General features: G+C 38.6%; 1 protein-coding gene across 1 annotated transcript in view; it reads right to left on the bottom strand.

Moving 5' to 3' along the window:
* Positions 1 to 1,963: 1,963 nt before the first annotated feature.
* Positions 1,964 to 14,828, bottom strand: part of dpyda.1 (dihydropyrimidine dehydrogenase a, tandem duplicate 1) — a gene marked incomplete at its 5' end in the record, with an annotated part of 91,908 nt that continues 79,043 nt past the window's right edge. Inside the window, 2 exon segments of the mRNA XM_056737617.1 lie at positions 1,964 to 2,074; positions 9,362 to 9,498. Of these exon segments, the coding sequence (XP_056593595.1) occupies positions 1,964 to 2,074; positions 9,362 to 9,498 (248 nt within the window).

Below are 14,828 nucleotides of genomic sequence, written 5' to 3'. Positions count from 1 at the left end.
TTTTGGATTTCATTTGACCTTGTAAATAAAACGTTTTTGTCCTAAAACTTCCCACAACGTCACAGAACTAGTTTTGACAAAAAATTCTGAGGTGACGAAATACACTCACGGCAGGCGAATACAGTAAGTGCTGAGGGCATTTTTATTAGTTCTGATCCAAATAATCGTTGTATAATAATTTTATTGTATGTCTACTGTACGCCACAGAACAAAGAATTAAATCTTATAAATGAATCAAATCATCTTTGACTCGTAAATGCGTGCTTGTCTTTACAATTATAAGAGATGTTTTATAGTATCAAAGCTGTGAGTTCATTAGGCATCAGCAGTGAAACTCACTCTTTGTGTCATTTTAACATTCATTAATATTCACTATCCTTGACAAGTATCTAAAATTCCTTCTAGAAAGTAATTGAATCCTTAACGATTTCAGACAAATGATTTAATAGAGCAAACAAGACCATCTTCATCTAGTTGTATGTAGCAAGTGTTAAAATACTGTTAGTGCTTTTTATATTAAAAGGTATATTGAGAGTAAATATAAGATACATAAATTATAATAAAATAAAGTGTTTGTTGACAATCAGCTTCCTGGACCTACATTGTGTTTTGTTATTGAACTGCTAATGATGACGATGGCATCGTAATATTTGCATACAAAACAGCTATCGTGACATTTCTACACAACATGTCTTCCAGCTCGACAGTTTCACGCCCAGCGCCGTTGTCACTGCTGCCACTGCGGCGACAATTCTGCCAATAACGTCGACATGGTAATGACTTACATTTATCAGCGTCTGCTTGTCTTTCTTTTTATTCCTTCATTCTCAAACCCTCATTTGGCATTAGCATTTAAACTACTGCACGGAGCCGTCCCCCTTCAAAAGGCAGGCGTTAGAAAACACTTGGCGGGCTTCAAAGCCGTTCCCTCGGCTGGTGTATTAGCAGAAAAGCTGTGATCTGATAAAGGCCGTTAATTCTGCGCTTTCAAAGGAGTTTACTGAAGTTTGCTCATTTACATGGCGCCTAATATTCCTAGTGCACAAATAATAAGGGAGATTACCGGCAACGTGAAGTGCAAACCATTAAACGTGCGAACAGCTGCCTTTGTCGAATCTTATTTTTCCCATTCTACATCATTTTGTTGCTTCTGTTATGTAAATTCCGCATGCAAGAAATACAAGTTGAGGAATGAAAGTAAACCAATTATTTTCCTCCGGAATCGAAGCCCTTTTGTGCATCAAACTCGAAAAAATTTGATCCAGCTGATCCAGCTTTGCGTTCAGTCCGACTACTCCACGTTCACGTTGGCTTTCATTAGCGTGCTTACTTATTATTAGGTGTACTTTGACCTTACCTGGGTTAAGACTGCTTATTTTGGCTCCCTAGAAATTGTAAAACGAGAGCATAAAGAGGATGCAGAGCTCTAAAATGTTCTGTCACCTTGAAGATTGTAGCTCTGCAGAATGCCAGAGTGCGAGCGAGCACTTTGTGTATTGGATTGCGCAGTTATTACGTGCATTTTTACGAACTCACAACAAATGAAATGGATGGAAGTCCACAGGTTTATCACTAATGCGGCATTAATGAGCACTTGTTCAAAAAGCTGTGGAATTACAGGAATTACATTTAGCTTCTCAATGGCATGTCAGAGAACTGTAATAAAGAAAATCATGTTAAGAGGAACGGGGAGGGGGGCTCTAAAGGGTTTTGTAAAACAGGTGGGAATTGTCTCACTTTTTTAGGGGAAAGCTGTGGCCTCCAGCACGGCCACGTGTTTCTCCTTCTGGTGGCAGAGAATAGGGGAAGACCGACCGTCCCAGCTCTAGAGCTCTTTAAAGGGCTCGGTATACTTGACTTTCCGTGTCCGAATCGCCAACAAACGCTTCCGCACAGCACACTCAATCACGGATAAACTTGGATAGACAAGTTCGACAGATGCGCACAGACGTGGACGGCCAGACTATACTCGCCCCTTAACCCTCTTCATGTAGAGCAGGGTTTTAAGAACAGTGCGGTAATCCACAGTAACGTCTTGATTTTGCACGCTACTGCACACCGGATAGAACAGAATCTTTACGTACTGACACAACTTTGATTCATTAAAAACTACATTCCTAAAAAACCACTGGTTCTAATCACTTCTTGTTTCAGTTTTCTTTCAAATATATTAATAATTCTGATACTGGTTTAACATTTTGATTCAGTTTAACTTTTAGGTTTGTTGTATTTTGTTAATAATGTTAATATTTAAGCTATAATATATAAATATGTTTATATGCTCTCCTACTTGTAAGTCGCTTTGGATAAAAGCGTTTGTCACATGAATAAATACCAAAGAAAATAAGTGTGAAAAAAACTGAAACAGGAAGTGTTTCTGGACCATTGATGTTTACGTCTTATTCTGTCATCAATCCTGTCATCATTTACTCACCCTCAAGTTGTTCTAAATGTGAAGTCTCTTTGTTTTGATGAACAAATAGAAAGACTATGGATGTCAATGGTGGCCAAGAACTGTTTGGTGACAAGCATTCTTCCAAATATCTTTTTCCGTGTTAATCAAAACAAAGAAATTTATAAAGATTTGGAAATCTTGAGGGTGAGTTAATGATGACAGGATTTCCATTTTTATGTGAACTGCTCCTTTCTGACTTAAACATCACTGGTCCAGCAGCACTTCCTGTTACAGTTTTTTCACAATTATATATTAATATATGCTTAAGAACATTCAAACTCAATCAAAAGGTTTAGGGTTGCTTAATACATTTCTTTGTTCTTTTGAAAACAAAATCAGATATTTTGAAGAATGTTGGAAAGCAAACAGTTCTGGGGCACGTTGACTACCATTATAATTTTTCATACTATGGTAGTCAACGGTGGCCAAGAACTGTTTGGTTACAAGCATTCTTTCAAACATCTCTCTGTGTTAATAATTTTCCATCTGGAGGACAAAAATAAACTATGTCTGTTGTTTCCAAAAAATAATGCATCTACTGCAGCTTTAAGAGACAACAAGCCAAACTGTGCCTTATCAGTGTTTTGATCCAAGCACATTTCTATAGAGGGTATGCATAGACGTTACTTTACCAAGTGAACACCACGTGAGCCCTCCGGAGCGTGCCCTCCTTGGTGGCAAAACACTCCGCAAAATGACTGCTTACAATATCAAGAAATGCATTTCAGTGTCCAGGAATACCTGATTCCTTAGTAAGTGGTAGGGAAGCCGTAATGATCGCCGTCGGGTCCAGCTGCTTGTTATTTCAGCAAATAATTTAGTGTTTTAGTCTTCATTTGGCTGAGTGTTTTGCAACCCAGGAGGGAAAGCTCCGGTGTGCTCACACGCTACAGTAACATCTACGCATACCCTCTACACACAGCGACAGTATAGCAATTTAAACAAACCCAAACCTGTGTTTAAGACAACGGCTTGGATTGGGTCGTGCCGTGTTTGAACCCCCACAACCTTTACCCCAGCATGCACATCAACAACCCATGCAAATAAATGTATGCGCATGCACAACCAGCGATAAAAACACTTGGCATTCATCAAAAGAGTTAGAAAAGAAAAACCTCTGCACGCTGCATCAAATGCACACAGCCTGGAACGCTGAATACAATTGACCTTAAGAGAAATCAAATTAATTCTCTCATTACCGGCGAGGCACAGGCAAGGCCGATAAAGCAGAGTTTACACTCGCTCTTCAACCGCATGGCAGCATCGTCTGCGTTACACCTCTTCAGCTCAGACTCTGATCTGCATGGAGCGCTCGAAGCCCCAGCTTTGTCTACGCCACTTCAAATGGCAGTCACACCACGTCTTAGGGAAGCAGATAAGACACACTTATCTCCCGGCGCTATCGCCGATCTGACATCAACCAGAGTCGGGCGGAGAACCGCCTTTTTTCACAGGATTAGCATTCAGGCGCACTGCAAACAATCACAGCTGGTTTCTGACACGTCGAATCTCGGATATCTACTCTCTCCCGGCCCCTATCTGATGTCTTTCTCTCCTCGCAGTCACAACAAAAGAATATCTCAAGGGGTTGAAGCGTCATTGGCTGTGCTGCGTCATTTGTATATTTAAAAATTAAATCCCACGCGGCGGACCACACGCTGAGAAAATGGAGGCAATTTACTCTGGCTAGCTCATTTCTTCGAGATATGTTTTCATTAGGATTCTCATTTGCATAAAACTTGTTACTCGTCTCTGTTCCGCCACGGTTCGCATCTAAACATCACTTTCGACAAACAAACAAACAATGGTTCCTTTGTGGAACGAGTCTAATTCAGTCCAATGACATTTCACCTCGATTTAACATCAACAAATGCGGCGTGCCTGCGCGTAGTTTCACAATTGAATCGCAATTATTGCAGTTAACAGAGCAGATGGCCGTCAATACGGCAACGTTTTTCACACTCGTGTACGGGCTATAACAGAGCGAAGACGGGCGCCCCTTGTTCGTCGAAGAAACGAAGAAAAAGATAAGTTACACGACCGCTATCATCCTATTTGCCAACACATTTAAAGAAAAATGTAGGGTTCGAGTTAACAAATCATTCATTAGGATGAATAAACACAGTGAGTGTCCCCACATCTGACGGGACTGTCAAATCCAGGGCTCGCTGGTTTGTGAAAGGGAGTCAGTCGCCATTATTGCTTTTCATTTGATGTAGAACATCAAAGATTTCCTGACCTGGAGTATTTAGCGCTAATGTGGCACAGTTCTGAAATAAATGTGAAGTGAGAATTTCTAAGTAAATTTCTAGGCATTTCAGACCACAGACCCTTTTTATCTGCTCAAAAAACTGTGGCGGTGCATTGATTTCTACTGCTTCTGAGATCTCTGATGCTTTTAGATTCAGTGCTCTCTCTCTCTCTCTCTCTCTCTCTCTCTCTGCTCTTTTATTCCCTGCAATAAAATTCTGGCATTTAGCTGCGCACCTTCTCCCCCAAAGAGATTCGGTTTGGCATCCAAATGTTACGATGACTATGTATGAAGCTCTTGTCCTTTTTGATTCGCTCGGATTGACCAATGCGCTGGGAAAATAAGAGCAACTGATATTTTGTCTAGTGCTTCAGGTGAAATAAGCATCTTTATGGAAGTCACTGGAAGTAAAAACGTTTCACAAGCCAGTGAATACAGTCAATACAGTCTAGTTTTGTAGGGAGTGTATTACATGAGAAAGTAAGGTTGTCTTCGGATATATAGATTCCTTTTATGCCTGCGGGGCCCTGACAGGTCTCACTAAGGTCCTCTGCGCTGCAGCCTATCTATTGGCTTTTTGAAAGCCATGAGGGAAAATTTGCCTATGACCCTGTGGAAAAAAAATAACAACATATACACTCACCTAAAGGATTATTAGGAACACCATACTAATACTGTGTTTGACCCCCTTTCGCCTTCAGAACTGCCTTAATTCTACGTGGCATTGATTCAACAAGGTGCTGAAAGTATTCTTTAGAAATGTTGGCCCATATTGATAGGATAGCATCTTGCAGATGATGGAGATTTGTGGGATGCACGAAACTCCCGTTCCACCACATCCCAAAGATGCTCTATTGGGTTGAGATCTGGTGACTGTGGGGGCCATTTTAGTACAGTGAACTCATTGTCATGTTCAAGAAACCAATTTGAAATGATTCGAGCTTTGTGACATGGTGCATTATCCTGCTGTTAGTAGCCATCAGAGGATGGGTACATGGTGGTCATAAAGGGATGGACATGGTCAGAATCAATGCTCAGGTAGGCCGTGGCATTTAAACGATGCCCAATTGGCACTAAGGGGACTAAAGTGTGCCAAGAAAACATCCCCCACACCATTACACCACCACCATAATTGCATTAATGAGAAATTGAACAGGTGTTCCTAATAATCATTTAGATAAGGATTCATAATACATGTTTGATATTTTTCCTATAAATGTAATGATTAAATATAAAATAGACATATTTTAAGGTGTTTAAGGGGCATAAAATAAACAGTTATTGAGTAAGTATATAAAAGATCAATGTTAAAAACGGTCTCTTTACAGTACCGTGATTCGAATTGGTAAACTTGATATTGATTTATAATTTAATCCGTTGAGTACGATTTCACTGGAAATGTAAGTTTAACATCATTTGATTCTCACCAAACTATGTAAACTAACCTGCAATCTTATTTTCTTAGATGGTGATATATTGGCGAAAGTTACAGACTTTTTTAATGTTTTCAAAAACGTTATTTTGATTAGATATCTGCGCCGTAAACGTAACTTATCAAAGTTGCAGAATAGTGCTGATCATCTTTGTAACCCAAACATGATTCTTATTTAGCGTTGTATTGCGACCTAACCAAACCAAAATGCAATCTTTGGGAAAACGTTTTGTGCCTGTTGGATTAAACTCTTACCACACTGCTCGTAAAAAGCTTACTTTGTGTTGTTGGCGAATGTTTCGTGTTTCACTCCTCTCTGCGGAAACATTTAGCAGTTTGAAACAAAATTACAAATTCCTGATGTTTTCCGCGCCACAAGTCATTTTTACTACCTGATGACGGTCTCTTTATTGCAGCTCGCAACTGTTTACATGCACCGGGAAGGACCCAAATTACAGAGTGGATCATTAAGATTGAACCAGCTCTGCCATTAGTGAAATATTGCTCCATTGCCCCCAAAGACCTCGCAATGAAAACGCTGTCCTGATCTTCTACAGCTGCCTCTAAATGCAGCTATTTTATGTCTCATTATGATGGGCGAAAATCTATCATAACAGCATCTTATTAAAGAAACAGACATTCTATTTTACAACAACGCTGAGTGTTAATGTTTGACATCATTGCTCTGACTAAATGAAAGTCATTTGACTGTTTTTCTTTTGTGTGCTCCTAAACAGTGACAGACATTGCACACAGGTGACTTTCTTTTACATTAAAACACATAATACGCAGTCAATACGCACCGGAGGAACACGGATCCCCTACAGGGTGATCGCAAAGTGATGTATTTGGTAATGAATCAACTAAAGACTATCGATCTACAAGTAGATTGAGTTAGCTGTGGCTAGTTTGAGTACATGGGTTCGTGAAAACAGAGAATAGCCGTGTGGGTTATTCCTGCTGTGTTCAGTCTAATTATGCTACGTGGAATCTCATCTCGAAACACACTAAAACATGACATCATACGCAAATGACAGAGCAAAAAATGTAAAGAACAAGTCTCATTCACTGAGGATCTTACATTTGAGCTATAGATGTCAGATGTATGATTCATGAACCACTGTTATAAATACTTATTTTTTGTGTTACTTGATTTTAAGCAGTGGCTTTGTGAAGAAGTGGAACTGTGAAGCGGGAACTATAATTGTTAAAAATATATAGATATGTATATAATTATAAATGTAATAATAATAAAGTTATTATTATTATTGTTATAAATAATAATTAGGCTAGCATTGTTAATAATAATAGTACAATTTTGTCAAAGGCTAAGTGTGTGATTCTGTTAATGCTAAAAAATTATAGCCCATCCCGTCATTATATTTACAATTGAATTTGGTGATGGTAGTGGCACAAAAAATGACAACTTTAATGCACCATTCACCTAATTATTAACAGTTTAGCTGAACAATAACACAACAGTTAGCATGATCTACGTAACCTTATGAAAGGTTAAGTATTAAAGGATACGTTTTGAATAACAACTCTGAATGAACTGAACATTTTTATATCTGCTGATCTAAGCTCGCTATCAGTACGACAGATATTGCTGTTGTAGCAAACATGAGTATCACATGCGCAGAAAGCAACTGAACCGCAGCGATGATCTTTGAATTACGATTTTAATAACAGATCTGCTGTTCTCCAATAACTCGTGCATCATTCGATAGGATTGATTTGTCTTTTAAGTGCACACTTACTTGGAGGAAATGTGACGCTGAAAGTCCCCAGATATCACGGAAGCTCTACGTTGTCTTTACAGTTGTGTTATTCTCGTAGTTAATGACATAAAGCGAGCTCTGCTATGGACACATCCTACATGCTGTCCTCGATAACCAAAGAAAGTCAAAGCACCACAGGTTCAACACTATTCGATCCAGAGAAAAATCAATAAAGGATATGAATGGACTTCATTATATTATTTGTTCTTGGGAGAATATTTTTGATGTGGCACAGAATCGATGTGTCTGCTTAGAAACAATAGCGTGAGTGCCTACGGCGCTCGTGTTTACCTTGAGATGTTTCATGCGTGTTGAAAAGCCTGATTCTCCTATTCAATGCTTCTGTGTTCCTTTACTTCCAAATACAAGACGCCTTGATTGCAACAGTTCGCATTACAGCGCATTCTTTCTACCACCCCGTTCCTTATCCAAAGGTGCTTCAGTTCTCTATTGACCCGGACCTGACCTGAATTCAACAAATGGTGCATGAGGAACAAAAAAAACAACCAGGACTGGATGTGCGATTTTATCCTTAAGAATAAAGTACTGCAAATTACGTTGGGAGGAAACAGCAATCAGAACCAGTGTGTTGGTCTTTGGTGCTAATGCACGTTACAGGCGGATGCGTGTTGCATGCGGTTATTTTTCCGACCTCTCAGCAGTCGAACTCTTTGATGCGTCTGAAAAAAAACGAATGCCACAGCGTGTGTCCCCGACAAACTCATCTCCCTGATCCGAACCCCACAATTCATAGCGCTAATCCTCCACTAAACCCAAAATATTAACACGAAAAATATTTTTCCATTCATCACATGCAAAAAAACGTCTAAAGCAAGAAATGCACAAATAATGATTATTTTGTGTAAGATGAAAGACAAATTATGCCTTTTTAAAGCAGTGAATTCGTAATTGAAAGCATTATGATTCTATCAAGAGCCCAACTTATTCTGTAATTAAATTTTCACATTAACTCAAAGGACAAATGTGTGAATACAAAAAGCTCTTCGGATCCCAAGTGTTTCCGCTGAACAGGTAGGGAAGGAAAGGCATTACTGAAACATTAAATCAACCTTTAAAAATAGTAAATGCATTTATTCAAAGATAGAGATTCAATTTGCATACAGATTCTCTAAATGATTACTCCCCAGGCACAAGCGATCCGCGATGTGGAGAGTTTAGAAACAGTTTTTCAATCTGCAATCTAAATATTATGCTTAACTATACTGTATCTCATTTACGACAAAGTTTTCTCATTAAAACTTAGTGTACAGCTGTGGCGAACGCAGAGCTGACAATACCAATTAAAAGTTATTGCGTATCGAGCGTAAACAAAATGCACACCCAACCAAATCGTGTAACTAAACTGAAGACATAATTTGAACTGAGCTGAGGTTTATTTAATAGGTTAAAAAGGTCCTGTTCTGCACATCGTCGTGGCATACCTGTAACGGAGTAGCCCCTGCGTGGAGAAACTACAGTCAGGACTAAGCAGAGTCGATGCCCCTGGTGGCCAGGATGGGAAATCCAGGCAGAGCTTTGGCGGACATTGCTCGCAGTGCAAATGGAAGGATTGCATTTCACTGCAAAAGACACAAACAACAAACTGTAAAAAACAAATATATAGTCTGAGACGGGATACACTAGCTTACTCATTCGAAAGAGGGTTTCATCACATTAAAAGAATAGTTCACCCAAAAATTTCATTCTGTCATCATTTATTTCCCCTCGTGTTGTCTCGAACCTACAGTATTTGATCTTTTTCTTCAGTAGAAGACGAACTGACGTGTAGTGAGGCCAAAGGGACCCGAAAAAAATGTTTTAGGCTTACGTTGTGGGAACGTTACACTAACGTTAGCTTCTGGTTCCCAGAAAGTTTTCTTAATCTTTGTTTTTGGTTACCATAAGTTTCATGGTTTCTATAACGTTAGGGGAATGTTCCCCTAACGTCAGTATTTGGTTCCCAGAAAATTATGGGAGAACCAAAAACAAACCTTAGAAAATAACTTTATTGGAACTTAAAATTGTTAGCTGGGAAGAAAATATTTTGAGAAATGTCTCAGTGATTTTGTGTCCATACAATGGAAGTCATTAGGGGCCAATGTTGTTCGGTTACCAACGTTCTTCAAAATATCTTCTTTTGTGTCCTGCAGAAGAAAGAATTTCATACAGGTTTGAAATGAGTGATGAGTGAATGATGACAGAATTTTAACTTTTAATCTATTTATGAATGTAAATAGAATCAACTGGTACACAACAGTTCCAACATCGCAATTATAAAAAAGGAAAAGAAAATAAGCACTGAATTCTGAACATATCTAGTGTTTGAGTTTTAAGATACAAAACTCTAGTCATATCTGTAGACCTAATCATCTTCCGCTCCCTCCGAAGTTCCACGTGCTGTACTCTAGGGCGCTCTCTGCCTCCTTACATTACATCCCTTATTTATTTACCTGCGCCGCAACGTCTTGAATAAAATTAAAACCTCTGACGTGATCCGCTGACAGACGGAGCCGTTTATCACATTAGATTTAACCTCATTTCACTGGCAGCCTTTTTTCCCTCATTGATCAGCAGGAGACATTGTCTCTTCTCATTTGGCGCTGGTGTCACTAAAGACAAAGAGCAACGGCCGTCTCTCTCTCTCTCTCTCTCCCACACACTAAATGACCCTTATTAATGATACAGAGGAGAGGTGTAAAAGAAGACTAGAAGTCTGTCTTTTTGAAGAATCGTGTTAGGGGAAAGTTAATGGCGGTATTTCCTTTCAGTGAACATGAGAAAGAAAAGCAAGTATATTGAAGACATGGTGGTTATTTTTCTAAAAGAAAATAGTCAATCTCCCACAAAAATGTTTTAATCTATAATATAAATTTCTGTCTAAAATAAAATATTTACTTTATTGTTTCTTAATGGTTTTGCTCTTACCGAGATATATGGTGAAGTCTTTTGCAGACATCTTCTGTTTCCATCTTTATGACATAAGATAAATTAATTGTCTCATGTATGACTTTTTGTAATTCTCCTCATAAAATAAAGTAGAAATATCACAGCCAAAGTTGATCTCTTATTAAAATGAAGCTACCGAAGAGCAACCGCTGAGCTAAACTATTCAGTCCATCTTTCTCCAACAAAAAAATGTAGTATTCTAGAAAGCCATGTAATCTACTGATACAAATTCTTGTCTACTTAGTCAGGCGACACTTAGCAGGTCTGCCAGCTGACACTCAAATCTAATCCTGTGGATTTAAATGGAAGAAGAGGAGTATTTTGCAGGCGTGGAGGAAGAATTTCTCTGGAGAAGATATTGACACCTGTAATTGCATTAGAAATGGAAGAGCTGTACTTGGCGATTCCAAACTCTCCACAGAACTCTGTCACACCGATACTGTTTACACACACATGTTGGGTTTCCATAGACAAAGACTGCACGTACTGTATATCGTATCCCATAACCCTCACCCTAACTCTAAACACGATCTTCAAACAAGCCTTTCTCAAGATTTCTGTACGACGTGGACGCACCTGCTATTTCGATTAATAATTTTGAACGTTTACGGACGTATGGAGGAATCAGGCAGGACATGGAATACTGGACTCCGCCATCTTCAAACAAGCAGAAAGGCATGACGAAAATAAAAAATAAAATTGTGTAATAGGAGAGGCAATTAGAGAAAACACACAGACCTGACCTATCATATGATAAAGAACACGCTGTCTAACAGCCTCACGAGAAAACGCACGGAATGCCGTGAATGGTAATTGAAGCTGCGAAATATACAAGAGCTATATCAAAGAAGCACAAGTTATTGACACCGAAGTGCTGCTTAGGTGCTGAGAATGTGCTTTTTGGTGAAAGACGAAGAAGTTTGCCGAATAAGAAAAAAACAAGCTCACCCATCATTACCGTACTGTGTTAATGAATAATACGTAACGGTTGCAGTGAAAACCAGGGAGAAGTTAATATTCAGCTATTCTCAAAATCGATATATTCGGAAGTCCACAGCGGTTCTTGCTTAGGCAAGCATCACTATAGCTCACACTTAAGAACCAAACCATAGTAAAGAATTACTCAGATCTCTCACAATTAAACTTCAGTGTGTGATCCATTTCACATTGGTTATACTAAATTGTTTTCTAGGCATCTGACTTGCTATTGGTGGGCTATTTCGATTTGGCCCAGGAAGAAGGTATGTGGCAACCACACGGCAACACACTAAAAAATAATCAGAACTGCAGCAATACACTGGCGACGGCTTAAAACATCCAAGGTATGCATGCAGTGAATTTAGTTCATTTTAACTCTCTTGCATCTTTCATTCAAACTTAAAGGGGTCATATGGCGCTAACACATGTTTTTCTATGTCTGTGGTGTGTTGCCAATGCATGTAATAGACACGTAAAATATACGTTTTCCATCACAGGCTTGCAGTATTCGACCAATCACTGCGCACTGATTAACTGACCAATCATAGCACACCTCGCTTTTCAGAGCGATTAGCTTTGTTAAAAATCCACACATTTCAGAGAGACGTGGCAAAGAGGAGATACAACGTTTTTGAACCTTAAATCGTGTATACACATTGTTATATTCATTGATAAAGGGATAGTTCACCCAAAAATAAGCTGTATATTTTTCTTTATTTTGCACAAGAATATTTTTGTTTAATAACAAAACAACATTGCCCCCCATTGAATTCCATTGTAAGGACACAACACCACCGAGACATTTCTTAAATATTTGTATTGTATTTCACAGAAGAAAGAAAATCATAAAGGTTCTGACATGCGGGTGAATAAATGTGGAAAGCATTTTTATTTTGGTGTGAACTATTCCTTTAACTACATTCATGACTGAATGCCACACCCACTCACTCTGACAGGCCTATCAGCTGTCTTCTCTGACCCGTCACATTAGTATAATAAGCAACCTCTATGAATAAACGATTTCTGGATACAATAGCGTCTGGAGACAGTGAATGCGCATGCCTTCGTTTAAATGTGATGTAATAAAAGACTTAAGATAACTCTGACATTTGAGAAAATGCCATCAGTTCACCTTTTCTCTCTGATGCAATGATGGCATTACGCTTGCACAATTATATGATTAAATGAAGTAACACGGGACAATCTGTCGAAAAAGAAGTCAGGTGCAAACTTTGTCTCCTTGACCCTCTGAGACGATCGCTGACACAATTTCTAAAAAACTGACAGCAAAAACAAATTATCTATAAACATCACAACCAAAGTCATGCGCTGCAAGAAAATTATCTTGACACAAGATGTTAGTAATCATAACGGCTACGATTACACAGTCAGAGCTCGGAATTGGAAGTTTATTTACTAACAGGTGTGACTCTTGATTTCTAAAACAGCTCGACAGGATCAGCTATTTCTCATCCTTTATTTAACCATAGTAAACTTTTTGAGATTAAAAATAGTGTATGACAGCAACGGACCCATGACAGATATGTAAACAAACAAATACTAATTCTCAAAGGTCCAGTGTGCAATTTTTTGGAGGATCTATCGACCAAAATGCAAAATATACATGTGTTCAGATGTGTATAAAGACTTTTCATACCAATACTTATTTTTTATTACCTTAGAATGAGCAATCTACATACAACTCGGTCCCCTTACATGGAAGTCGCCATGTTGTTTCTACAGTAGCCCTAAATGGACAAACTTCTCTACAGAACACGTTTCGTGAATTATCTCATTCGGTAAAGAAGTAAAAATGTGACGACATCATAGTTCTCTCAGCCTCTGTAGTTCTTTGAAAGAGAGAGGTGAAGAGAGCCGTTTGTTGCAATTTGCAACCTCACCGCTAGATCCCACTAGAATACACAATGGTCCTGTAGTGGAGTAGGCGGGGCGAGACCGTGGTTCGAGACCGGTGAGTTATTGTGAATGAGCGCAAGCTGTGCGCACACCGGGCTCGAATCACGTAGGAGATTGGGAGCATATAAGAGAACCAGCGACCGGACCGGGCCCGGACACATGTTAAGTTTATATTTGTGTTTGTGTTGCCGGCAGTCGTCCGCGAGTTTATTATTTGTATTAAATCTTTATTTAAATGTCTGCCGGTTCCCGCCTCCTTCCTTCCATATCTTGAATCTTGTTACAGGTCCTTTAACTTAATGGGTTTGTCGCACCATCCCGCATCCAGTGTGGACAAAATTTGAAATGATAATGGGTTCTAATACGTTTCTAATGTCTTTTGTCGTGTCGAGTCGTGCCTGTCGCATCAGCGTGGACAAGGTGTAAGTCTGCATGAGGAGTTCTACAATGGCAATTTGCAATAAGTTAATAACCTTTTCTATTTTTATATTATTTTCAGTACAACATATTGGCTTATAACTAGCTCACATTGTACTGCAGTAAAAACATCAAGTGTTAAATTGGCAATATTAGCTAATGTACAGTTACAGTAACTCTATTCAAAAACAAATGATTAAAACAGGACACAAAGAAAGGCATGGGGTGGTTGATGTACCGTAATTACAGCATAAACCTCTCATTATTACTTTTAGACTTGAAAAGCCATGTACTGTAACCTGCTTTGAAAATTCCCACCTATTTAATACTAATCCAATTATAATGCAAATGAGGACAAATCATTCAATGCAATGACATACACATGTCCATGAACATATTAATGCTTGCAGGTACATTTACAGATCATTTACTAAAAATATTTAACACAGCGATGAAAAACATCTCACACTTATTTTATTTTATTGCAAAATCTACACTTTAGAGATGAAAATCGTTCGATTTTGAACTATTCGTTTCATTAAATTGAAAAAAATTGTCATGATTTTCAATTTCTTTAATGTTCAAGAAAGTATTTTGTGTGTATAAAATAATCCATAGCAATACAAAACTTGGCTTGTTTGTTTTATTTCC

The sequence above is a fragment of the Triplophysa dalaica genome, chromosome 23, assembly GCF_015846415.1.
Source record: "Triplophysa dalaica isolate WHDGS20190420 chromosome 23, ASM1584641v1, whole genome shotgun sequence".
Lineage (NCBI taxonomy): Eukaryota > Metazoa > Chordata > Actinopteri > Cypriniformes > Nemacheilidae > Triplophysa > Triplophysa dalaica.
This window is presented reverse-complemented; position numbering and strand designations above follow the sequence as displayed.